At 57.0% G+C, this 25,448-nt stretch overlaps 1 protein-coding gene across 10 annotated transcripts in view; it reads left to right on the plus strand.

Annotated features, from left to right (window-relative positions):
* Positions 1-25,448, plus strand: part of LRRC27 (leucine rich repeat containing 27) — a 41,488-nt gene that overhangs the window by 15,345 nt on the left and 695 nt on the right. For 2 of the 10 annotated variants that reach the window (XM_074297205.1, XM_074297206.1), the window contains exons 4-10: positions 4,310-4,368; positions 5,463-5,609; positions 5,926-6,241; positions 10,824-10,997; positions 15,769-15,865; positions 24,033-24,148; positions 24,845-24,941. In XM_074297205.1, coding sequence (XP_074153306.1) covers positions 4,310-4,368; positions 5,463-5,609; positions 5,926-6,241; positions 10,824-10,997; positions 15,769-15,865; positions 24,033-24,148; positions 24,845-24,941 — 1,006 coding nt within the window. Of the gene's footprint in view, positions 1-4,309; positions 4,369-5,462; positions 5,610-5,925; positions 6,242-10,823; positions 10,998-14,127; positions 14,629-15,768; positions 15,866-24,032; positions 24,149-24,844; positions 24,942-25,448 lie in introns of those variants that run through there. The other 8 variants (XM_074297209.1, XM_074297210.1, XM_074297208.1 and 5 more) reach the window with 5 other exon arrangements.

Raw genomic sequence — 25,448 nt, forward strand, 5'->3', positions numbered from 1 at the left:
TTGTTTGGATGATTGAAAGGGAGGGAAAAAAAAGCATTAGAGAAGAAAATGGGAGAAGTGGTGGAATATAATCAGGGGCCTATATAAACCAGGATGGGAAGGGGCAAGAAGTCCTTAGATGAACCTCACTTTGAGGTAATAGAGTGAACCTGGGCAATCTGAACCATGTCATTAACATTGTAAAAATGAACAATTTGGAAAATGTAAGAATGATTGATTATGCTTTCAGAGGACAGATGGTTCAGAATCATCTTTCTGAGGGGCCGGGGGAGACATGCAGGGCAAGATGGTTTCACATGTGGTCAGTAGGGAAATTTCTTTTGATTGATTTATTGCAGAGGTTTTTTGGGGGGAAGAGAGGAGTGGCGTTGTTGTGTTTGGTTCTGATTTTTTCTCTCCAGTTAAGAGTGGCAAGGGGGGGAAAAGGCGTGGAAGGGAAAGAAGCTGGGTGCTTGTCAACTAAAAAATACACCCCAAAGCCAACTGGAGTCATTGCCATTGCATTCAAAGGCAGCCTTTGGAATTTAGCAGAGAAGGGACCGACATGATCAGAGTGGGCCGGTTCTGGGACAGAGGGATGCGGGGCCGGCTGGACCACTTGGTCCAGGTGTAAGAAAGGGATATTCTGAACCAGGGGAGATGGATTTTGGGCACTTGCCCAGCCTCTGAATCTGAGTCAGGAGTTAAGTCTGGCGGCAAGGGGGCTGGCCTGAGAGGGGGTTTGGTGGGGAAGGTGAGGGTTCTGGACAAGATTGCTGGAGGCGCCGTCTGAATATTTAGTGTGAAATGTAGACAGAAGCAAGAGTCTAACAGGTCAGCAAATGAGAGGAAGGGGCCCATGGAGCTTTGGGGTTTGCCCCCCGCTGGGGCAGGGAACCCCCCCGAAGGAGAGACTCGCTGCTGAGAAAATGGAAGGAAGAGGGCAGGTGGATGATTCTGGCTGGATCCTGGTCTCTAGAGGGAGTAGAGTGACCTGGCCAGGGACACCCAGCCCAGACGTGTCAGCAGCCGCATCTGAACTCGACTCCTGACTCCAGGTTGCGCCCTTTCCACTGTGTCAGCTGCTGCCTAGGAGAACATGGGCTGATGGGAGGCCATCGATGGAACCCTTGAAGAAAGCAGTTTGAGCAGGGATGAGGTAACAGTGTAGATGGTGTAGAATGGAATAGGAGAAGGGGTGTAGACAGCCTTATATAGGAGTCCCGCTGTGGGGGAAGGATCACCCCTGGAGAGTAGGTTAAGGGCACGGGAGCCTGGCACTGAGAAGGATCGCCCCTGGAGGGCACGGGAGCCTGGCACTGAGAAGGATCGCCCCTGGAGGGCACGGGAGCCTGGCACTGAGAAGGATTTCCCCTGGAGGGCATGGGAGCCTGGCACCGCGGGGACAGATCGTCCAGTGGGTCCAGTGAGGAGCCGCGTTGTAGCCGGTTTGGAAGGAGCCAAGGTGAAAGGGAGAAATGGGCAAGGGAGAGGAGGGATGATAGTGCCTGCTGCTGCTGGAGAAGGGGCTGGGCTTGGGTTTGAGGGGAGAGCAGGGGACTCACTGCCACCGAGGTGAGGTCTTCAGTGAGTGGGGGGACCCTCCGTGCTGTAGGGACGCGGGTGAGCTGAAAGGAGCCACGCCGGTGAGACTTTGGCCACTGGAGGTCCCCCCACCTTCAGCTCTAGCTGGACCAGCAGCTCTCTGAGCATAACCACCAGCCCCAGGGCTCTGCACAGGGGGCTCCCGCTCTGCCTGCCTCGGTTTCCCCCAGCAGACCTCCCAGGAGGTCGTGGTGCTCCCTGGAGATCCTCGCCACGGCCTGTAGACACCATGGGTGCGGCTCCTTCCCTCCTGCTGAGCAGCCGGACGCTGGCCGGACAACCAATGAGATGCGGAATGGGGAGAGCCCTCGAAGACAGGGCGGAACGTGGGGCAGAGCCCGGACCGGAGCCGGGAGAGACCAAAGGCCTGGAGGGGAAGGGACGGAGAAATGGCCTTTTGTGGAAATCAGACAGTTGAGGGTTTGGCCCAGGGTTAGAGCTGGTGAGTGGGGGGGCCGTAGCCCCTGGGGGAGGGGGGAGCCGAGGAGAGCCTGGGGCTCTCCCTGGAGCAGCTAATCTCCCTTTTGTCTGCAGGGAAGGGCAGGGTTCAGCTCTTGGGGCCTCCTCTCCTGGTAGAGGGAACAAGCATTTATTAGGCACCTACTATATGCGGGGCACTGGGCTAAATGGAAACTTCCTGGAATTGTGGGTGCTGCTTTCATCTCCATTCTACAGATGAGGAAACTGAGGTAAGTTGGTCACATGGCAAAGGCAGTTTTTCCTGCTGCCTCTTAGTCCTCACAAACAGTCGGGCTTTGGAGGAAGGCCTGCGGCTGGCTCGACACCTGCCAGAAGGACCCGGCCTTTTTGCCCCTAAGTTGCCGCTGGCCCTAGCTGTGGGAGGGTCCCTGGTGGGCTGGGGCTTCTGGGGAGGGCCTTGCTGAGGCTCCCCCGTTAGCCAGCCAGCCTAAGACTATGTGGGCCTGAAGCAAGAGCTGGACGCCTCGGGGACCCCGGCCCCGCCCATCTGCTCCCCTCAGAAACGGCGCCACGCCCCTGCCGAGCACGAGCACGGACTGATAAGTGCCCAGTGCAGTGTCCTGGGGGGACAAGGGGGAAAAAGTCAAGAAAGGCCCGAGGTAGCCAGCGGGAGGCCAGCCAGAGGACCACTGGTCAGCCCGGGACAGAGGGACGGACTCAGAAAGTGTCCATCAGAGGCGGCGAGGGAGGGACTCGGGCCCGTGCGACCACTGGTCAGCCCGGGCCAGAGGGACGGAATCGGAGTGTGTCCATCAGAGGCGGCGCGGGAGGGACTCGGGCCCGTGCGACCACTGGTCAGCCCGGGCCAGAGGGACGGAATCGGAGCGTCCATCAGAGGCGGCGAGGGAGGGACTTGGGCCCGTGGGACCACTGGTCAGCCCGGGACAGAGGGACGGACTCAGAAAGTGTCCATCAGAGGCGGCGCGGGAGGGACTCGGGCCCATGCGACCACTGGTCAGCCCGGGCCAGAGGGACGGAATCGGAGCGTCCATCAGAGGCGGCGAGGGAGGGACTCGGGCCCGTGGGACCACTGGTCAGCCCGGGACAGAGGGACGGACTCAGAAAGTGTCCATCAGAGGCGGCGAGGGAGGGACTTGGGCCCGTGGGACCACTGGTCAGCCCGGGCCAGAGGGACGGACTCAGAAAGTGTCCATCAGAGGCGACGCGGGAGGGACTCGGGCCCGTGGGACCACTGGTCAGCCCGGGCCAGAGGGACGGACTCAGAAAGTGTCCATCAGAGGCGGCGAGGGAGGGACTCGGGCCCGTGGGACCACTGGTCAGCCCGGGCCAGAGGGACGGAATCGGAGTGTGTCCATCAGAGGCGGCGCGGGAGGGACTCGGGCCCGTGGGACCACTGGTCAGCCCGGGCCAGAGGGACGGAATCGGAGTGTCCATCAGAGGCGGCGCGGGAGGGACTCGGGCCCGTGGTCAGCCGAGGTCAGAGACGCTGAGAAGGGAAAGACAAAATTCAAGACTACGTGAGATTTTTAAAGTTTTCAGGAGCTTTTCCAGTGAGTCTGGAGTTATTTTATAGCTTGGGAGAGGGGAGTGACCAATGGCGGCAGTGGAGGGAACTGTGAGCCAAAATGAAAAGGGACGGATCCTCCGAGGGCCCCCTGGAATCTCCAGGATTAAAAGGCCAGGAGTCCAAACGGGGAGGGGGGGAAGAGGAAGCTCTCATCAGGAGCCCGTTGTGTGGCAATGGAGTTCTCCTTATGCCAGCAGAGGAAGAGGCCGAAGCAGTTGGTCAGCACGGGGTCAAAGGGCCTGGGAGGGGGTGGATTGTGTGCCTGGGACCCCAGGGTCACGATGGTCAGGGCTGTGGCCAAATCCAGAAGTTCCTCACATCAGCTCTGGATAGCATTCCCATTCTCGGGCCGCTGGCCCCTCGGACACCTCCACACAAGTAGGGGGCAAGCTCCGGCCCCTCGGCCAGGGCGGGGCAGCCGGTGGAGACCCCTCAGCGGAGGGGTGGGCACAGGCGGGGGGGCAGGCAGCTCCATCTGCGGCCTCGCGTCCCCAGCAGCCGGCACGGTCGGCACTTGGTCAGCGGGAGCCGGCAGGGTCCCGGAGCACAGCAGGGCTGACCTCTGGGGCTCGGGGCAGGCTCAGGGCGTCCTTTTGGGTCAGTTCCCAGGCCCATCGGCTTCTGGGTCGAGCAAGGAAGGAGCGAGTCACCGTAACTTGTAGCTCACAGACGCCTTGGCTCCGGCTTTTTGTCTAATTTTCCTTTTTTGTTTTAAAGGAACCTGAAAACTTTGCTTATGGAAAAGAACCCCATAAAAGCACTGCCGGTGGAGCTGGGTGAGTGCTTTCTCCTTAAGTGCAGCTTCCCGCCAACTCTTAGCGGAGCCCAGATTCCCGGCCTCCGTGCAGCAGCCGGGCGGCCGGTCCAGGGAAGGGCGAGTCCCAGGGGGCCTGGGGAAGGTCTTGTCCGGAGAGCCCCCGCTGACCTCAGCCGGCCGGCCTCCAGGGGGCCTGGGGAAGGTCTTGTCCGGAGAGCCCCCACTGACCTCAGCCGGCCGGCCTCCAGGGGGCCTGGGGAAGGTCTTGTCCGGAGAGCCCCCACTGACCTCAGCCGGCCGGCCTCTGGAGGGGGGGATTGGGGCTCGGCCGCCGGTGCCCGTTGCCCTGGGACCCTGAGCAGAGCCGGGCTGGCCATTTCCCATCACCCCCAGCTGCCCCAGGCGTCCATGAGCACTAATGTAACGGGCTGAAAATGGGTCTGTCCTCCCTCCTCGGACAGCCCACCCCACAGAGCCCCGGGACCACCTCCTGGGCCCCGGCTCCCATCCCCCCGCCTTTGCCGGGGCTTCCCCACGGTGTCCTCACACAGCCCGGGCGAGGAGGAAGCAGGCTCTCCTTGTTCCAGCTGGAAGAGCTGAAAGATGCTGGAGGGAGCCCCCAAAGGGCCACACAGACCCCCAAAGCTCAGGCAGGGCCCCCAGGAGCAGACCCCTGCTTTGGCAGAGAGGTCAACGTCCAGAAATTGGCTGGAAAAGGAACAAACGGAGCAAAATCCGGGAAATCAGAACGTGCTGGGAAGAAGGAAACAGCCGCTTTCTCCCTCTGGGGCCTCTGGGAAAAATAAAGTGGGGGTCCCCATGGAAGAGGGGGAAGGGATTCTGAAAGTCAGGGAAGAGGCGGGGAAACGGGGAGAGGAGTGACCGTGATGCAGAAAAGCTGTGACAAGCGCCAGGGGCTAAGCAGACGTGGAGGGAGCGGAGCCCCAGAACCGGCCGAGCCCAAGAGGGGCGCGCCTCCTGGGGGGCAGCTGAGGCTCAGCGGAGCGGGGGAGGGGCAGGATCACCTCTGGGGGCGGCCCTCCCAGCATCCCACTGCCTAGACCACGGTGCACCCCAGAAAGTGCTCACGGCCCCCCCCTTTTTCTTTTGCAGGGAACTTGATGTCACTGAAAGCCCTGAACCTGAGGAGCTGCCCTCTGGAGTTCCCTCCCCCCCAAGTCATCCACAAAGGCCTGCCCGCCATCCTGGCCTTCCTCCGCACCTGGGCCCTGGAGCACTCTGCCTCCCTGCAGCAGCAAGGTGGGTCATGGGCCCCCTAAGGGGGGGTCAGGGGGCATCGGGGGAGGGGCTCCCCGGAGGGGCTTCTCCTTGAGGTGCCCCAGGAGACGCAAAGGGAGTTTCTCCTCCCTGGGACCTCCACGTATCCCAGAAGTCCCAGGTCCGCCTCCCTGCCCGGGGCCCAAGACCCTCGGATGGCAGGAGCTTCCCTCCAGCAGGGGCTGGGAGGGCTCCTGGGGGCCTCCCCACTTGGAGACCGCACTTACAGGGCCAGGGAAAGGCGGGTCTCGGTGCGGGGGCCGCGGGGCAGGGGCCGCAACCGGCTGCTTCCCCCCAGAAGCCGTCCCGATGCAAAGGGCGAACTCTCTGAAAGAGCTCTCCAGGGCCGAGGCCGGGGAGGACCCCCAGGGGAAGGACTATCGCTTCCCGACCATGGAGAAGCTGAACCTGGCCGAGGTGGCGGAGTCCAGTCCCGATCTCTCGGAGGACTGGTCCAGCGAGGAGGGGATGAAGCAGTTCTGGAAGCTGAGGCAGGAAATCGTCGCCAACGAAAAGGCCGAGATTCTCTCCAACCAGCTGCTGCCCACCCAGCTGCCCCTCGAGCTGCAGAGCCGCGCCAAGGCGCACCTCCACAAGCCCAAGTACAGCTTCAGGTAACTGTGCGCCCCCCGGAACCTTGTGCCTCCCAGCTCTGTGGCCCTGGGCGCTGTACCCGGGGGAGGGTCAGAAAGGAGCAGGGCCCAGGCCGGGGAGCCTCCCCTGGTCCTGTTGGCCATCCGGCTGCGGCCAGCAGCAGAAATCTCTGTCTCTTTATTAAGGTGAAGCGTTTGCTCGGACCCAGGCGGGCTGTAGGCCTAGAGCTGTCCCCCACTTGCACCCTGGGAGCCAGCAAGCCCTCGGAAGCTGGCTCCTGTCTCTGGGCCCGCTGCCCCCTGCTGGGCAGCCCAGCATTCCCCCTGGGCCCATGGGGGTCCCGACAAGCTGGCGTTCTGTGGTTGATCAGGGGGGCCTCCCCTCCATGGAGGCAGCCCCCAGGACCTGCTCCTGACCGCTAGGGCCCTATGCAGGGTGGGGGCGCCTTCTCCCTGGCCTCCCACTCTCCCAGGAAAGACCTGGTCACCCACAGGTGGAGGGGGGGCAGCTGAGCCCTGGAGAGGCCGAGGATGTTTAGAGGGGCCGGTGGGCAGGACGGGCATTCCCCACGGGGCGGAGCCTCGGCGGGGTCCTCTGACCCGCGATAAGGTGGGCCAGCTGCAGGGCTCAGGCGTCTGACTGGCCGTGGGCACAGTGGAGAAGCCGCGGGTGCTCCTGGCGACGAGGGCAGAACGGGCAGACACGGGGCAGGGCTGGGCTGGGGAGGACTTGCAGGCGGAGTTCTTACACCAAAAGAGCATGGCTAATAAAAAGACTGTTAAAGAACTTTAAAACCAGCAGGAATCATTGGATTTCCTAACACAAGATGAGACTAATGGACAATGGACTTATGGACATTTATAAATTCTCAATTTATGATTATTTGATCATGTTGTTTGTTATATACTTCTAGCATGTATTGTTACTATGTTACTATGTGCTTATGTAACTTATGTAATTATGTGTAATACCTCCCATATTGATGGGACGCCCTGTTCGGGCGCCAAATTGCTATGGTCCAGTCTAGCTCCTCTGAAGGGCTCAGAATAAGTCCTTGTCAGAATAAAGAAAAGTCCTGGCCCCACGTTGGGCGCCAATTGTAGCGAGCTGTCGTCTCCAGAAGCTGCCGATCGCTCTCTGGGAGGAGATCTGCTGTGTCTACTCAAATCTCTCGGACAGATTCTTCTCTTGTCCAGAGAAGTGACTTCCCTTCCTGCAGAGAGCCCCGTCAGGCCCGATGTAGTGCAGAGACGTCTCCTATCTCTGGAGTGGTGTCCTCTTTTATCCTCCCAGAGAATGGGCGTGGGATAATGCAAGGGCTTCTGGGAAGAAGTACTCCAACCAATGAGCTTGCTCCTCTTAAGAATCTGAGCCAGAGAACTATCAAGTCATCCTGAATTCTCACCTTGTCATTGTCCAGACAACCTGAGTTCTCACCTAGTAATCCTAACATCGGCTCACGTCCAAAGCAGCCCGGGCGAGGCCGGCCGTCCTCAGTGTGCCTCGGTGTCCCCGGGACGTCGCCTCCAAAGTCCAGAGACTTCTGCCACGGCACGGGAGGAGCTGCTCCTAGAGCAGAGGTCTGCTGGTGGCCAGGCCGACCGCGGAGTCAGGGAGGCCGAAGGAAACAGGCAGGAGATGGAGATTAAGGGCCACTTTGTGGGCTTTGCTCCCCCGTTCAGGGAGAGAGAAAGAGAGACCACTTTCCTTCTCGGCACAGGGACGATTTCAGCTGTGCGTCTGTGGCAGATCTTGGGGGGCTCCACTTCGGGAGGCTGGCTTAAAGGAACTGTGGGGAGAAAGGGGAGGTCCCATCTTATTCCACAGGCAAGGTAAGGGAGTGTAAGGGGCCAGAACTCGAAACCATGTGCTAGAGACGATGCTCATGTCCCTAGTTCAGACCTTTAAAGGAGTTCACACATTGGCTCACACATTCACACCTTTAGAGAGCACGTATAAGGAGGAGTTCCCAAGCCCACCGGAGGACAAGCCGACTCTTGGACTTTGGGAGATTCACGAGTCAGAAGCCCACGAGCCCTCGCTCTGGGAGGAGGAGACAGATTCATTCCATCTTCCACCTTTGTGCCGCTGGAGACACTGGGAGGATGAGAGGCTGGAGGCTGGAGGACAAACCTTTGGATTCGGAGACATTCGGAGAGAGCTCTCAGAACCAAGGGGAAAGAGGCCTCTGAGAAAGCTACTGGGCCCAGGAAAAGATTCAGGACTTTGTAGGAGAAAATAAAGAATCTGGACTTTAATCCCTGGCCGCATTTGGGGTGACTGAAGTGAAAGGAAGGCTGCCTCCAGAAGCTCCCCAAGAGACCTGCTCCCGGAGAACGTTCACACTTTAGAGAAGAACATTACCGGGCAGGAGGGAGGGTCTTGGAGAGGCCTGGGAAGGTTCCTGCAGCAAAAATCGGAGCAAAGAAGTAGACTTTGAGTGCCCTTCCCCCGCAGCCCCGTGATGAGTCACCGTAGGATTGGGTGAAGGCCCGGAGACCCTTGTGGGCCGTGTCGTGAAAGGGACCAGCTCCAGGGGCACCAGCTCCAGGGGCAGACGTGACAGGGAGTCCTTGGAGGGATGGAGCTGGAAACAGCCTCAGCAGGGGGCGCTTCCCCCAGACTCTGTACCCCATGGCCGTGGTCCTAGAGTTTCCTGGATGCTCCGGGCAGCAGACTTGGCATTCAGCAGACTGTGTCCCTGTGAGGCCACAGGTGCCACAGGGCGCTCGCCAATGTGGACTCCCGGAGAGGGAAAGGGCCAGAAGACGGAGAGCGTGCCCGCCAGAGCCCGCCCCTGTGGGTGCAGGGAGAGCTGACCGCCCAGCTGCCAGGAGCAAGGAAGGAGCCGGGGCTTCTGGAGACTTGGGGTCCGCACACTCACAGCATCCAGACTGTTTGATGGAAATGACAGGAATTTCCCAAGCTCTGACTGCAAAAACTGAGAACTCCGGGGGTGGGCAGCAGGAAGTCCGTCCCTAAGAAGGCAACCTTTCCCCCTCAAAAGGACCAAGGGAAGCAGGGATCCAGGCAGGACTTGGGGCTCTGGTGGCTGGAGTTCCAGTTGGGCCCCAAGTGCTCAGGAGGGATGCTGCAAAGGCAGGTTAGAAGCCAAAGTCCTTGGGGATTTCTGCCGCCTATGCTGGCGGCTCCCGGTGAGGAGGAGGGTCCTGGGGAGAGGGCCGGACACTCCTAGTGCACTCAAAAGACAGCCGGCGGTGATGACCTTTACCCCAGCTGAAATCAGGCCTTCTCTGGCAGACTCCCAGCCAGAGAAGCCTTTGCTCTCAGCCGGTAACGGCTCCGACTCCAGTCGGGATTTCTCAGGTGGAGGGGCCGCAGCTTCTGAGCCTCAGAGGCGGGCGCCCCCAAGTGCGGACCGGCCTCTGTGCTGGTGCTGACGTCGGCCCGAAGACCCCAGGAAAGCAGCATCCCCCATCGCGCTGCGCCACTCCGGCCCTTCGGGAGTGGCCGGCTGCAGCAAATGGAGAAGTGTGGAGTGTGCAGACGAGTGCGCTGCCCTCGGGGGACGCTTTCCAGGGACATGCCTGCAGATAATGCTTCCCCGAGCCCCTCGGCCTTTGGCTCCATAGGAAGGTGGGGGCAGGAGGGGTGCCAGGCTGACCCCCCAGACCTCCCGCTGGGTCTCCAGAGCCGGCCTCATTGCTGCTGAACCAGACGTGCACAGGAGCCAGGCCAGGAAACGCAGTCGCTCTCTGAATTGTCTCAGGGAGATTCTCGAGCTGGCCAGGTAGGGTGAGGGGCCGGAGTCGGTCCTTTCTGGAGCTCAGCGGCCTGCACTCTAGCCCCACTAGGAGAGCGCAGCTCCAGGGTTAGGGTTAGGGTTAGGGTTAGGCCATGGTGTTTGAACGCTGATGGTGTTGGCCAAAAGGCGGTTTTAGGGGGCCCTCCCACAAAGCAGGTGTTTACCCGCCATCCGAAGCGGTCCCTGAACGACTTGGGAGTTGGTCGTGGAGGGGCTGGCGATGGCGGGTGTCCCTGCCCCGAAGGGTCGCCATGCTCGGGTGTGGCGTCCTCGGGGAAGCCTTAGTGGCTCTTTGTAAAGACAATTAGGTGTGAGATGGGAATCCTCATCGCTGAACCGTGCAGAGACCCCCAGCCCCGGTGCTAAGGATGCCCCTAAGAGAGCAAGGGCTCGGACGGCCCATGGCTGGGCGGCAGCTCCCTCAGGCCCTTGTGACCCCAGCCCCAAGCTAACAGTAATAAGTGATAATGAACTGTTACGGGGTGAGGAAAAAGTCTTACAGTAAGGGAAATAATAAATAATATTAATAATGTTATTGAACAAGAAAAAAACATCTTTTCAAAAGGGAAAAACCCTTTCATTCCAGCCATTTACTCCTGCTCACTGTGACCCTCTGTCTCTGTCCCGGCTGGCGTCCTGAGAAGGGGATGTGCCATTGTTGCTGGTCCCGGTGGCGCAGTGGAGAGAGCCCCAGCCCTGAGGCCAGGAGGACCCGAGTTCAAATGTGGCCTCAGACACTTAACAGTTCCTGGCTGTGGGACCCTGGGAGAGTCACTTAACCCCAAATGCCTCAGCAAAAACTACACACATGCATATGCACATATGTTTTTGTTAAGGCTGCCACTGAAAAAGCCGTATAATTCTAGAAAGAAAACCCCTTCCTTCAAGAGCATGTTTCCTGAAATCCCATCCTACGAAACACAAATTCAGATCAAGAAAGACGAAGAGAAACACTTAGCCGCCCTCAAGGAGCTGAAGGAGAAGCAAGCGTTAATAGAGCAACGGAAAAGGTAAGATGGCGGGGGCCGGGGCGGGTTCCAAGATGGCACTCGCCAACTTTGTGCCGGACCAACCCCGGTCCTGGGCATCACTGACTGAGGCTGCGCAGAGGCCGGCAGTCAGGATGCGGGGTCCAGGGGTCCCCACCCCCTCAAAAATGTGGCCCGTGCCACCCACCCAGCCCACTGTTCTCCCGGAGGTTTGCCTGTGGCTCCCTTCCCTTTCTGCTGACACCATGGGTCCAGTCCCCTCAGTCCTGGTGGCCCTGATGATCTCCCCCATTCCTAGGGGGCTTCCACGCAAGGTCACCCCCTGCTCAGTCCTGTGGTCACATAGCAGCTCCGGGGAAGCGTGGTTTGTAGCAGTGGTCTTTGTGTCCAGGAGGGCGTAGGGTCTGTGAAGGAGCTGGACATTTGGGGAACCGAGGCGTCCCTGTGGGCAGCCTCCGGACATCCTCCGCCCACAAGCGTGGGCCATCCGGTCCGCTCCTGGTGACAGGCGAGCCAGCGGGGCGCCCATAAAGGTTAGTGGTGGACGTAAAGGACCCCTCTCCAGGGGTGAGCTGGAGGCTGCTCCCATGCCCGAAGGTGAATCGCTCTGACTCGGGAAGGTGGCACCTGTGGCAGAGCCCTTGCTCCCATGCCCATTCGGGATGTGCCTTCAGCCGCCCTTGCCCACTCCTTTGTCCTTGGGAACAGCTGGCAGGCTTAAAAAAAAGGTGGGCTCTCCTTTCCTTCCCTGAAGCGCCAGTCCTCTCTGATTCCCCAGTGATGGGGGTCCCAGGGAGTCTCCCCCCCATTACATCATCACCTGAGCAGGTCTCCTCTGACTACATCTCCACGTGCCCCCCAGTGTAAGTGATTCCCCACCTTGAATTACATTTTCCAGCCCCCACCCCTTACATTTCCTTTTCTTTCCAAGTCTGAACCCTCCTCCCCGTAACATTTTATTTTCCTTCTGTTAGCTGTATTTCCTTGTTCGGGGCCAGTCTCCATCTCCCAGTTTCAGTTGCTTTGCTGAATGTGTTTAATTTCTCTGTGCTTCTCTAGTTTTCCTAACTGTGGGAGTCAAACTCTGCTCCAGGTCTCCTGGCCAAGGCGCCCTTTGAGGATGGAGGTTTCCTGTGTCCTCAGTGTCTCCATCCCCAGCACCCCCATCATCTTCCTTTCTTCTTCCCTTCTTGCTCTCTTCCTTCTGTAAGAAACAAAACGTCCTCCCAAGAACACCACTGACTCTGCAAAGGCCGCCCTTTATTTCCTGTCCTGAAGGGCAAGGCCCTCCCCCAGTCTCATGAGTGGGGTGCTACAGAACTTGCAGAATGTGAACCTCCTCCCCAGAGCTGGCCCAGCCCTGCCCCAGGAGCTCACATCCCCATGGAGGCAAATTCAGAGGGCTCCCGGCCAGCCTAGAACCCCGCTTATTCTCTGATGCCCTGGTGGGTTTCATTTTTCATTTCATTTATCTAGCTCTGTGGAAACCAAATCCCCATCCATTTCTCATCCTCCCTCCCTTCCTTCCTTCCTTCCTTCCTTCCTTCCTTCCTTCCTTCCTTCCTTCCTTCCTTCCTTCCTTCCTTCCTTCCTTCCTTCCTTCCTTCTTTCCTTCCTTCCTTCTTTCCTTCCTTCCTTCCTTCCTTCCTTCCTTCCTTCCTTCCTTCCTTCCTTCCTTCCTTCCTTCCTTCCTTCCTTCCTTCCTTCCTTCCTTCCTTCCTTCTTTCCTTCCTTCCTTCCTTCCTTCCTTCCTTCCTTCCTTCCTTCCTTCCTTCCTTCCTTCCTTCTTTCCTTCCTTCCTTCTTCCTTTCTTTCCTCATCCCCTTTCTCCCTTACCTTACTCTCTGCCTTCGCTCCCTGCCCTCTTTCCACACAGGGTACCATACCCTTACCTGCAGGTGCTCTTAAAATGTTTTTTTCCTCCCGATAGCTGAAACCTTCTGAGAATCTTGGGCTTCCTGGCTAGATTTCCTCTTTGCAGACCAGGCCTTCAGCCCAAATGGCTCCGACACTTACTGGTTGGCTACCAGTCCGTCCCAGGCCAAGCCCCACATGGTCATTACTTGGGTCCTGAGAGAGCGTGAATCACAGCCATCTCTGCTTTGGCCAGAAGCCCCGAGGGCCTTTCCCTCCCAGACTTATTTCTTTAGGTTTCTTCCTCTTTGACAAAGAGAAGGAGGCCATTCTTTGCCTCAGTTGCTTGCCAGCCTTAATCACTGGCTTAACCAGCCAGTTGTGGCCTGGGGCAGCCAGAGCTCTGGAAGACCCGCTGCTTATGCAGGCCGTTTCCAGTGGGGCTGATCTAGGTCTGGCCACTGGACCCAGCTGGCTCTGGAGAGGACAGTGAGGCCGGTGACCTTGCCCCCTCACTTCCCTGGCCGTTGTGGTATCCCCTCCCAGAGGTCCTGGCCCTCTTTGAGAAGGAAAGACAAGCAGCAGTTGAGTAGGGGCTACGCCATCAGGCCTACATAGGAGTGTTGAGGTTGGGAAGGGACCCCAAAAGGTTGGGGGTTGCAGACCAGGGTCGTGAGGTATCTCAAAAGAATTTGCAGGTTTTCCCCATCTTCAAGCCAAGGGGAAAGTAGATTGGGATGGTAGGGCCGGCAGGCTAAGTTCCACGGGATTTAGCAAAGCCCCAAGAGCAAGGAGACCTCTGTCCAGCTCCTCCCGTCCTGAAGTGCTCATTTTGTGGCTAGAATGAGGAGGTCTCTGGGGCCCGGTTCTCCCTGCCCAGCAGATCACCTGTCCGGCTGTCAGCAGGCTTTGCAGGGCCATCCTGAGGCCAGAAGGCTTTAGAATCATGGACAGATTGTGTGAGTGGAAGGCCCCGAGGTCAGGGGGCCCCAGCCCTGTTTCCCCTGTACCCGAGCAGAGGGCCGTGGGCAGGAGCCTCCAGGCAAGGAGGTGAGGGCCTGCCCGTCCTGGGGGGCGGCTGTATGAGTGAAGGGAAGGGGCAGGCAGAAGGCTGGGCTGTGGACTCGGCCTGGGCCCCCGGGGGGAGGGTTGGGGTAGCACAGATAGGGAGGGCGTGCAGCTGTCCCTTCACATCGGCTTGCATTTAGTTCAGCTTAAGTCTGCTCTGAGCCCACCAGCTGGAGGGCCCCGGACGGACCCCCGCAGTGACGGCTCCTCCCGTCTTCCCCTCGGCCAGCTCCAGGGCATCCGCCATCACCTTGCCCACTTCTCTCCACCGTGTCGCGCCCCGTAGCGACGTCCCGGCCATCTCTCCCCGGCCCCCGCTCTGCCTGTTTGAGGCCCTGCTGGCTCCTTGGGACCTCGCTTCCCTTTCCGGAGGGGCCCTCCACCTGGCTTTCATGACTGGCAGAAGGAGGGAAGCTCCAGCGCCGAGCGTTTGCAGACTCCGTCAGCCCCTTTCCCCGTCTCGGGCGCGACGTGCCTCCTCCGGCCCCTCCACCCTCTGGTCCGGGGGCCTCGGACCCTAGCCGAGACGCATCCTCCTCCCTCTGCCCTTTCCCACCCAAAGCCGAATTAGAAGCGGAGGGAGCAGCTGAGCCTCCGGTCCGTGGTTCCTCCTGCCCCAGCGCTGGCTCGCCAGCCGACCAGCCCCAAGCTTCTGTTCTGTTCTTCACTGATTTATTCTATTCTGAGCTTAGGAAATAAAGCAAACGTTTCCATAACAGTAAAATAAAAAGGGGAGAAGATGATTGCCCGTGACTCGGAGAAGCGCTCCGTCCCACTGGTGTCGCTTAGCGCGCTTCCTTTCTATTTCTCCTCCCCCTGCCCAGCCCCCCAGAGGTGGCTGCTGTTGGACACAAAGGCGGCGGGTGTAAGAAAGCCATCCGCTGCTGCTCCTGCTTTTCCGCTTCCTCTGGGGGCAGCAGCATCTTCCTTCCCAGGTGCTTGGGGTTAATTTGGCCATTTATACTAGAACGACTCGGTTGCCCAAAGCTATTCTTAAAACAGTATTGCTGGGGCAGCTAGGGGGCGCAGTGGACAGAGCACCAGCCCTGGAGTCAGGAGGTCAATCTGGTCTCAGACACTTAACACTTCCCGGCTGTGTGACCCTGGGCAAGTCACTTGAACCCAATTGCCTCAGCAAAACAAAGAGCGTTACTGTGGACAGCGCCGCCTCTGTTCTGCCCCATTCCCTCTCCCCCGTCTCTTGCACGTCTGTCCAGGGTCCGCCCAGCACAGTGATGTCCGTCCGGCCACTCTCGTCCGGCCTCCTGGGCTGACGGCCATCCCCGCCGGCTCCGGCTCTTGGCCGCCTCGCAGCCGGTTCTCCTCTCCCGGGTCACCCTGGCGAGCAGACCCTGGTGGTCGGGGCCGAGGGCTGGCAGTTTCGGGACTCCTCGGGCTCTCCAGTTTGCAGTTGCACCAGCTGTGGTGCTCCCTTCCTTCCTCCTTCCCCCTTTCTTCCTGCCAGGGCCAGTGTCCAAGCAGTTCCCAGCAGTGATGGGTTCAGTGGGTGGGGTCTTAGTCATGGGTCCCTGCCCCCCAACGTGGGAGGGGAGATGATGAAGGCGGCTTCCCCAATGACTTGGTTTGTCCTGAGCTTTAACCATGGACCGCTATGTCCCAAGGCAGGAGGCCGTCTTCAAATCCAGCCTCAGAACTTGGAAGCTGTGTGAGCCCGGGCAAGTCCCTTCACCCTGTGTGCCTCGGTTTCCTTATCTGTAAAATGAGCTGAAAAATGCCCCGCCAGTATCTCTGCCAAGAGAAGCCCCAGCGGAGTCACAGACTCAGAGCAAAGGCCATTTAAGCGTCTCCCATGACGTTCGGTTAACTTAAGGCGCTGTGACTTGTCTAAAATGCCCTTTGTTTGTTCCAGAGAGAAAACAATGCTCCAGAAATGGCGACAGCGAGCCAAAGGAACGAAGAAAAAGGAGGTCCCTGGGGACGCACGCTGTCTGCCCAAAAAGGACATGGTACGTTCCCGGGTCTGAGGAGTTCTGGTCACTAGGGGGAGAAGAAAAGACCATGGGGTCCTGGGGAAAGCCGCCGACTGGATCCCTGCTTTCCCCAAGAAGTGGCTCCGGGGGAGCCGACCCGCTCGTCCCCCTAGGCCCCAGTGTTCCTGTCCGGGGCAGCCGGGGGGGCTGGACCTCACACAATCGGGAGGAAACTCGGTTTCGTCCGGACGCACCACTCGTCGGCGGTCATAAGGACGGCTGCAAAGGCTTTGGAGCTGGGAGCTTGGCTTCTCGTAGCTAACATAGAGTTTGCAAGGATTAAAAAGCAGGATGGAGGGGGTGAAAGTCCTGGTTTCCCATGGGTGCGAGGAAGCAGGGCCCCGCAGCTGCAGGGCGGAGGGGCGTTCTCCTGTCGGAGGACAAAGATTGAGCCGGCTCCAAAATCGTGGAGTTGGAGACTTCACAAAGTTGGGGGCAAAAGACAAAGTGGAGTCACTAATGCAGATCCTTAACGGACCTTCCCCGCCGGACGCCCATTCAAACCTATTTAGATTTTGGATGGATCGGTAGTCCGTCCTAAGGGCCGTGGGGGCGGGGGGAGGAGAGGCCAAAAGTGGAAGCCAAGTCCCAGTCGGGATGAGAGAGAGCGCCTTGAGCACTCCCCCTCTGCGCTGTCCCTCTCCAAGTGGGGCTCCCCAGGGCTCACGGCCCCATTGGAGAGGGCAGATTTACACGTCATCCGGCAAACATAAATGACAAAAAGGCAAAGTAACACAGTAGCGATCGTCAGGATTAAGTAACACCGTCTCCTGTTTATTGAGCACGCTTCATCTGGGGCCCAGATGTTCCCGGTACTCGGCAGTCGTGGAAATCCTTCCCTTGACTTCCTGGGCAAGCGCAGCCCCTCCGAAGGGGCTCCGAGAAGATTCGCTTCTCTGATTTTGAGCCGCACTCAACATCCCTGGTAGTTCTGCCCAAATCTGCCGGTAACTTACTAGAGTCTCCTAAACTTGGCCTTCCGGTAACTTGCTCAAACCTTATGGTTCTGATTCTGTTAACAGAGCTTTAAGGAGAGCTTTAAATTAAGAATCCATAATTCGCCTGAAATGTCAGAGAACTTCACTCTTTACACACTACTTGCTATTTCCTAAACCCTGGCATCTGGCACGGACAGGCTGAAGGACAGACCTTCAAAATAATGATTTGGCAAATGAACCTTTCTGTGCCAATATTGTCGGCCAGAGACTTTTAAATAAGGAAATAAGTTCGCTTTCTTTACTATTATCAATGCCATTTAATATCTGAAATCCTTAATCTGGTTTTGAGAACTCATTATTTCCACATACTCAGGTACAGCAAGGTCAGCCCTTCCAGAAGCATCGTTCCAAACTGGAACTCCCATTTCACACCCAAAGTCCTAGGGAGAGAACACGTGGCTGAAAGGTCCTGGGCCCTGAGAGCCTTGTTTTCCCTTTGTGGGACTCTCATGGTGTTTCCCCCCGGTGTAGTTCTCTCCCAGGAGGATCTTTCTTAAGTAAGATCATCTCAGATCATAGGCAAATTGGGGGAAAGGGTTGAGGGAAGGGAGAATTACCTGTCACATCGATGGATGAAAGTAGATCATGATGACTGAACAAGACCAGAGGGGATCATGGAAAGTGAAATGTGTCATTTTGATTAGATGAAATGTAAAAGATTCAGCACAAAGGCAATGCAGCCAAAACTAGAAGGAAAGCAGTCAGTGGGTGGGTGGGAGACGAGAGATTTTATAACAAGTTTTCCTGATAAAGGTGGTCTTTGTCAAATATAGAGGGAGTTCAGCCAAATTCATCAAATTGAAATCCATTCCCGGTGGTCCAAGGATATAAAGGTTTTAGAAAAAAGAAAGCTACCGATTATCACGTGAAAAAATCTCTAAATCACCGATAATGAAAGAAATGCCAAAACATCTGTGAGATTTCACCTCACAACTGTGACTGGCTGACATTACAGAGAAGGAAAATGACCCATGCTGAAGGGGATGTGGGAGAAAAGGGGCACGAATGCACTCTGAAGTTGTGAAGTGAGCCGGGGTTCTTGGAGCTATGCCCAGAGGCTGGATGCACTTTCTGCCAAAACTGGATGGGGAAGGGTCTCTGGGTCCATTTTTGGCTTAATGAGTTCGCTGGGCCCGTGGGACATCGGGATGGAGAGCTCAAGCCATGGCAGTGCTCAGCTCCCGTCATGGGCTCAGGGTCTCCACCAGCTTCCTCCCACTAAATTCTGGTTATCCAGAAGACCATCTCAAATAGCAGAGGGTAAGTAAACTCTGCATTAGAAGGGCCGAATACAGATGGCTGACGGGGACAGAGTTGGAGAGAGCCTTTTGCCTGCGAGTCACCTGGCCTGGATAGACTGGCAGATGGGGTCCCTGACACCCCAGCACTCGGATGGAAAAGGTGAGAGTGGGAGGGGACAAAGGCCCCATTTCTGGAAGAGGAAGCAATTCTGCAGGCTCCGGGCTAGTCTCTTGATGCCGGCTCCTGGGGAAAGCCGAGTCTGGCCGTTAAAAGGAAGGCCACTGAGTGCCTCAGGAGAGACTGCAGGCCTTTGGAAAGCCAGCATGGCGGCTTCGTCCAGAACAAGTCAGCTGGAGGAACCGCATCTCCTTCTGTAACTGAGCCCATGGATAAGGAAAGTGCTGGAGACTGAGCCCACCTGGACATCAGCCAGGCTCTCAGAACATCTCTCTGGTTCTGTGAAGGAGGCGGGGATCAGGCGGGCGTCCGGTTGGCGTGGTCAGCCGCAGAATGGTGGTTAATGGCAGGAGATCTGTGGGGCTGCCTCCCACCGACGGCCCGGACCCGGGGACAAACGCATCAGACGCACCATCGGCGCCGAAGCGGGTCAGCTGGGCTGGAGCAGCAGGTTGAGCTGGGAAAATGAAATTTGCCGAACACAGGTAACAGTTTTGAAATAAGGTGAGGGGGGCACGGAGAGCTCAGCACTCAGCGGAACCGGAGGTTGAGGCAGCTTTCTGGAGCGGGGGCCGGGCTCGAGAGGTGACCAGGACCCAGAAGCCCTCCCAACCTGAAATAGGTCTGTTCTGAGGAAAAGAGGGTTCTGTCAAGAACTTGAAAGGCTGCAGTGTGGAGGGAGGATTTGAAAGCAGAACTGGAGCCCAACGCTGGTAGCCAAGAGGAAAATTCATTGGGAGAACCTCCCGGTGAGAGCTGGGTGGGGGGCTGCCCAGCAGAGACCACCGAGGTCCCTGGCCCGTCTTCAAGGCAGCAAGTCTGTGAGCGGAAATGGGAAATCCAGGAGTTTTCTGGAGTGAGTCCCAAGCGGGGATCACCTTGAAGCTGCCCCTCAGGTCCAGCTGGAGCGCCCCCCTGCACACGGACCAGAAGAGGGGCTTTGGCTCTGCCCTGCAGCCCCTCAGTATGATGGAGGAAATTTCTGTGAAATGTAATGACGTTTTGGGATAGTTTGCTGGCTCCAGGCCTGGCTGCCAGGGGCACGAAAGGGCACTGAGAGGGGCTAGAGGGCATCTCGTGTTTGTCCTCGGCCCCAGAAAGATTGGGCCAGACTTGGGGAACACACAGGAGGCCGTCTCAGGCTTTAAAAGAGATGGACTCGCCCACTTGGGAAGGACAAGGTGGAGGAGAGGGAGGGACTCGGTGGGCCAGGAGACGAGCTAGGGAACTGGATGTGCAGCTGCCGGACCTCGCGTGCTCCCCTTAGGTTTGGGTTCCCCTTCTGCCTCCCTGTCTCCCTTTTCCATCACAGTCTATTCTCCACCGACCTGCCCAAATGATCCTCCCGACATAAAGCTTTACACTCCCATTCAGCAAACTCCACAGCTCTCTGTCGCTTCCAGGAACTTGGCCTTTGAAGCCCCTCGGGACCTGGCCCCCTCCTCCCTTTATAGTTCACCAGCCTCCAGCTGCCCCAAGAACAAGGACCTCCATCCCCTGGGTCTGGGCATTCCCTCCCCCAGCCTGGGGTCTCCCCCTCCTCCTGCCTTCCCTGACCCCTCTCGGACCTCAGCCCAGATCCCCTTCTACAGGGGGACTTTCCTGGTCATGTCACTCGTGTCACCTTGGAAAGCCAAGGCCAAACTTGGATGGACGTTGGACCGATTCGCCAGAGAAACATTCACTCCCATGGGCTTTTCCTCATGGGCTTCCTAGGTTTGTTCAGAGCAGCAAAGAAGTGGGCTCGTCTCAAACGTGGGGGGAGGTGATGACCAGTCTCAGACACTGGCCCATGGCTCCTCTTCTAACTGAAAGCAGCCGCCCAATAGATCTTTCCGGATGCATTTCTCTGGGAACAGGCAAGGACTTTTGTGGGGTCACCACTGGGCACTTACGTCCATAAATGTCAAGATCGTTGATTGCAGTCGCAGAAAGCCCTTCGACAGCCAAGCTGACCTGGTCATCATCCTCCTGGCTTCCATGTTAGCTCAGAGCCCATCCACCCCCGGAGCTAAGGGGCACACCACCAGTGGGAGGGGGGCCTTCAGGCACGGCTGTGAGAGAGCTGTAGGTCCATCTGTCATCTCTGTGACCGAGTGGCCATCACTAAAAACTTACAGAGCCTGCCGAGCTGGCTGGCTTCAGGTCTTGTGTTTAAAATGTTGAATCATTTAAACAATAGCAACCACAAAGTCCTGCAGGATCCCTTGGGCTCAGTTGTTCTTATAGATGTTATTGATGGACTGTCATCACAAGGAATCTGATTTGTCATTTTGAGCCATTTTCAACAAGGCGGCAAGTGTAATCTTAAGTGCTCATAAATGTTTAATTTGAAAATTCCTCTTTCTTGCTAGCTGTGGCAAAAAGAAGAGAAATAGAAGGAAACAAAATCATCGCTCTGCAAATAAAATGATGGTATGCTTAGGGAATCAACTAAAAATCTAGTTGAAATAACTTCAGCAAAGTCACAGGAGCTAAAATAAAGACACATAGTCAGCCTTTCTACATATCACCAACAAAATCCAGCAGGAAGAGACAAAAAATTCCACATAGAATAACTGTAGACAATATAAAATATTGGGGAGTCTACTTGCTGAGACAAACCCAGGAACTATATAGACACAATTACAAAATGCCTTCCACACAAATCAGATCTAAAGAATTGGAAAAACATTCATTGTTCACAGGTAGACCAAACCAATAGAATAAAATTACAATTCTCCCTAAATTAGTCTGATTATTCAGTGCCTTACCAATCAAACTATCACCGAACTATTTTATAGACTAGGAACAAAATAAGACTTTTGGACGAACAAAAGGAAATCAATGAGGAAAAATATGAAGGAAAGTGGTCTAGTCTTATCACATCTCAGACTGTATTGTAAAGCAGCAGTCATCAAAACTATCAAGTACTGGCTAAGAAAATAGGAGGAGTAGATCAGTAGAATAGATTAAGTACACAATACACGATAGCAAAGGACCATATTAATTTAATATTTAATAAAGATCCATGTTTGGACTATTTGACCAAAAAAATCTGGGATAAATGGAAAACAGTATGGCAGAAACTGGGCACAGACCAACATCTCAAACCATGTGCCAAGATTAAGTCAAAATGGGTACATGGTTTAGACATAAAGGATACCATAAGCAAATTAGGGGAGTGTGGAACGTTTTACTCATCAGATCTATGGAGAAGGAAAGAATTTAGGGCCAAGAAGATAAGAGAACATTATGAAATGCAACATGGATAATTTTGGTTAGATAACATTTTACAGTTTTTGTACCGTGCTACCAAAATTACAAGGAAAGTAGTGAACTGGAGGGAGGGTACAAAAAGCATCTCTGATAAAGGCCTTGTTTCTTAAATATATAACTGAGTCAGTTTTGTAAGAATACCAGTTCCCAGTTGATAAATGGTCAAAGGCAGTTTTCAGACAAAATCTTATAGTTACCTATAGTCAGATTAAAAAATGCTTAAGTCACTGAAAAAATCTAAATCGCTATTGATTACAGAAAGGCAAACAACCTTGAAATACCACCTCACACTAATCGCATTGACCAATATGGCAGAAACAAAATGATAACTATTAGAAGAGACATGGGAAAATGGGGACCCTGACACACTGCTGGAGTTGTGAACGGATCCAACCATTTTGGAGAGCAATTTAGAACTAGGCCCACTGGGCACATGCCTTTGACCCAGCAGTACCAGTACTAGGTCTGCATCCTGAAGGAGAAGGGCAGGGAAGGGGGAGGATTTACTGTACAAGTGTATTTGTAGCAGCTCTTACTGTGGTGGCAAAGAATCGGAAATTAAGGGGATGCCCATCACTTGGGGAACGGCTGAACGTGGGCTCTGTGATTGAGAATGTCACTGTGCTGTAAGAAATGGCCACGAGGGAGTTTCAGTTGAGTTGCAGTTTAGAAACTGCAGTAAAGTGAAGTGAGCAGAACCAGGAGCACGTTGTACACAGTCACAGCGATCTGGCACGAGGGGCAACTAGGAAAGATGTTCTCTTCTCCGCAACGCAATGATCCAAGAAAATCCAAGGGTCTCGTGATGAGACACGTCTCTGTTGAGAAAGAACTTATGGTATCTTTACAGACTGAACCATTCTGTCTCGCTGTCTCTGTCTCTGTCCGTCTCTGTCTATCTCTGTGTCTCTGTGTGTGTGTGTGTGCCCCCCCCCTCTCTCTGCCTCTCTCTCTCTCTCTGTCTCTGTCTCTCTCTTTCCCTTTCTCTCTCTCTCTGTGTCTCTCTCTGTGTCTCTGTCTCTGTGTCTCTGTCTCTCTCTCTCTCTCTGTCTCTGTCTCTCTCTTTCCCTTTCTCTCTCTCTGTGTCTCTGTCTCTGTCTCTCTGTGTCTCTGTCTCTGTCTCTCTCTCTGTCTCTCTCTTTCCCTTTCTCTCTCTGTGTCTCTGTCTCTCTGTGTCTCTCTGTGTCTCTGTCTCTCTGTGTCTCTCTCTGTGTCTCTCTCTCTCTCTCTCTCTCTCTCTCTCTCTCTCTCTCTCTCTCTCTCTCTCTCTCTCCCCTCTGTGTGTGTCTATCTCTCCTTTTTAGTTCAAATTTTTTTCCACAAATTTCTTACATAAAGAAATGCTTTATATGATTGCATATGTATTACCTATGTCCAATTGTTTACCATCTCAGGAAGAGAGGAAGAAGAGAAGGCTGAAATTGGACCTCGGAATGCCCGTTTCTCGGCCAATTGGGTTGTTTGGATTTTTTTGCAGTGATTAATCTGCAGGAATTGTCCCTTTAGTCTTGCCTCTGAATAATTACCCAGACATCTTAGACTTCATGGTATCGGAGGCGTTCTAGCTGAGCCAGAATAGAATAGTGGCCATTTTTCACATGGGGCTTACCGTGTGCCTGACTGGGCTAACTGGTTACCTACATCTCTACCCTGGAAGGAGAGAGTGTGAGTTCCTTACAGCTGGGGAAACTGAGGCAAGCAGGCCAGAGAGCCTTAAATACACTGGTGTCTGAGGCCACATTTAAGCTCATCTTCCCAGCTGTAAGTGGGCTCTGCCCACTGCCCTCCTAGTGGGCCCTCAGACTTAAAGATCAGGAGGTCCTCTGAGCCCACAACCAAGCCCTTGTTTTTCAGAGAAGGAGGCTTAGGGAGGATTCGGTGTTAATGCTTGTGAGGACGGCTTGGTTAAAGCAGGGCCTTGGAAATACCCAAGAGAGACTATAAGGCAGCCCTTGGCTCGTGGGCCAGCTCTGTCTCTCCTGGGCCGGCTCTGTCCCTCCTGGGCCGGCTCTGTCTCTCCTGGGCCGGTTCTGTCTCTCCTGGGCCGGTTCTGCCTCTCCTGGGCCGGTTCTGTCTCTCCTGGGCCGGCTCTGTCTCTCCTGGGCCGGCTCTGTCCCTCCTGGGCTGGTTCTGTCTCTCCTGGGCCGGTTCTGTCTCTCCTGGGCCGGTTCTGCCTCTCCTGGGCCGGTTCTGTCTCTCCTGGGCCGGCTCTGTCTCTCCTGGGCCGGCTCTGTCCCTCCTGGGCCGGTTCTGTCTCTCCTGGGCCGGTTCTGTCTCTCCTGGGCCGGCTCTGTCCCTCCTGGGCCGGTTCTGTCTCTCCTGGGCCGGTTCTGCCTCTCCTGGGCCGGTTCTGTCTCTCATGGGCCGGTTCTTGTCTCTGGTGGGCCGGCCCCTTCCCGCTCACCCATCAGCCTCGTGGCTCGGGGCTCGCTCACCGACGCCTGGGTTCTGACCGTTGCATTTTGCAGATAATAGAAAAAGCTCCATTTGTCACCAAGCCGGCAGAGGAGAACAAGGAAGTCGTTTCCCTTGAAAAAAAGAAAGCGATCCAGTTGAAGGTGGCGCCGTACCGGGACGAGCCCAGGTCAGTCGCTGGGCTGGGCCGCTGGGGGTCGCTGCCCAGGGGCCGGTCTGGGGGAGGGTTGGCCGGTGGCTCGGAATGGAAAAGTAAAAGGAAGTGGCGGATCCAGAGACGGGCTTGACATTTGGCTGCTTTTAATTCGATTCAGCACAGAGTAGGCACCTGCTGTGTGCAGAGCCCCGCCTGCGCGCTAGCGCTTAGCACAGGGCACCGGGCAGGTGGCCCTCCCCCCGGGGGTGTTCTGGGGGGCTCTCGAGAGGCGGTTCAGTGGATCACGGGTCACCCACGGTGAGGGGGTCACTGACCTCTGGCAGGACGGGGAGAGTTTCCTCCTCGTGGAGGCCAAGGACCAGGGGACCAGGCTGGGGGGGGGGGGGGGCGGGCATCGATCCTCGCCCCATCCTCCTGGGCAGGGCCGCCCCCGGCTCGGGGATCCGCTCCACCTGCGAGAGCCGTCCCTCAGAAGCCCGGGCCGGCCTGGCGGGGCGGGCCTAGGTCGGACTGAGGACCTCTGGCAGACCTGCCCGGGCCGGGCTGCGCCCCGAGCGCCCGTCGGGGTCTGTGCCCGCCCCGAGAAACCCCGAGGCAGAGCCCAGTCCGTCCAGTGGGGGAAGGGGCCTCCATGCCTGACAGTCCCGGCCCTGGGGCGCCCCCCCAGAACGGGCGCGGCTCAGGGCGGCCCCCACCTTGTCTTCTCAGAACCTCCAAAGACAGGGAGATCGAGGAGCGCATAAAGCATCACATGGAGGCCCTGCGCCAGCGGAGGAGAAAGGCCAGAGGGACGCGGGAGGAGACGGTGGGTGCCCGGTCCCCTCCCCCTGGCCCCCTCCCCCCCGGCCCCTGCTGGACTCCCCAGGCTGTGGAGGGGGTGCAGGGGGCGGGGAGGGGAGGGGAAGCTGGCCGGGTGCGGAGGAGGAGCGCATGGCTAGCCAGTTAGGAGGGGGGTGCGTGCAGGGGGCCGGCCGGCTCGAAGATCCGGCCTGGGCGGGGCGGGGGGAGGGAGGAGGCGGTCTGCGCCGCCGGGGGCGGGCCGGGGGCCGGGCAGAGGGGGGCGGGGCGGCCGGGCGCGAGTAGGGGTGTGTGCAGGGGGCCGCGCACACGGGAAACGACACCCACTGATCCACCTGGCAAAGCACAGTTAATGGAGAGCGGAGGGACCTCCCGTTGGGACCCCCGCTCCCGGATCGGGCTCCCGGATCTCACCCAGAGCGGCCGTTCTGCGAAGCCGCCTGTAGCAAGGCCTCCCCCACCGCTCCCCGCCTGCCCTCCCCTCCCTCCTCTCTTCAGTCCAGCCCCCCCTGGG

Source organism: Sminthopsis crassicaudata, chromosome 2 (assembly GCF_048593235.1).
Source record: "Sminthopsis crassicaudata isolate SCR6 chromosome 2, ASM4859323v1, whole genome shotgun sequence".
NCBI lineage: Eukaryota > Metazoa > Chordata > Mammalia > Dasyuromorphia > Dasyuridae > Sminthopsis > Sminthopsis crassicaudata.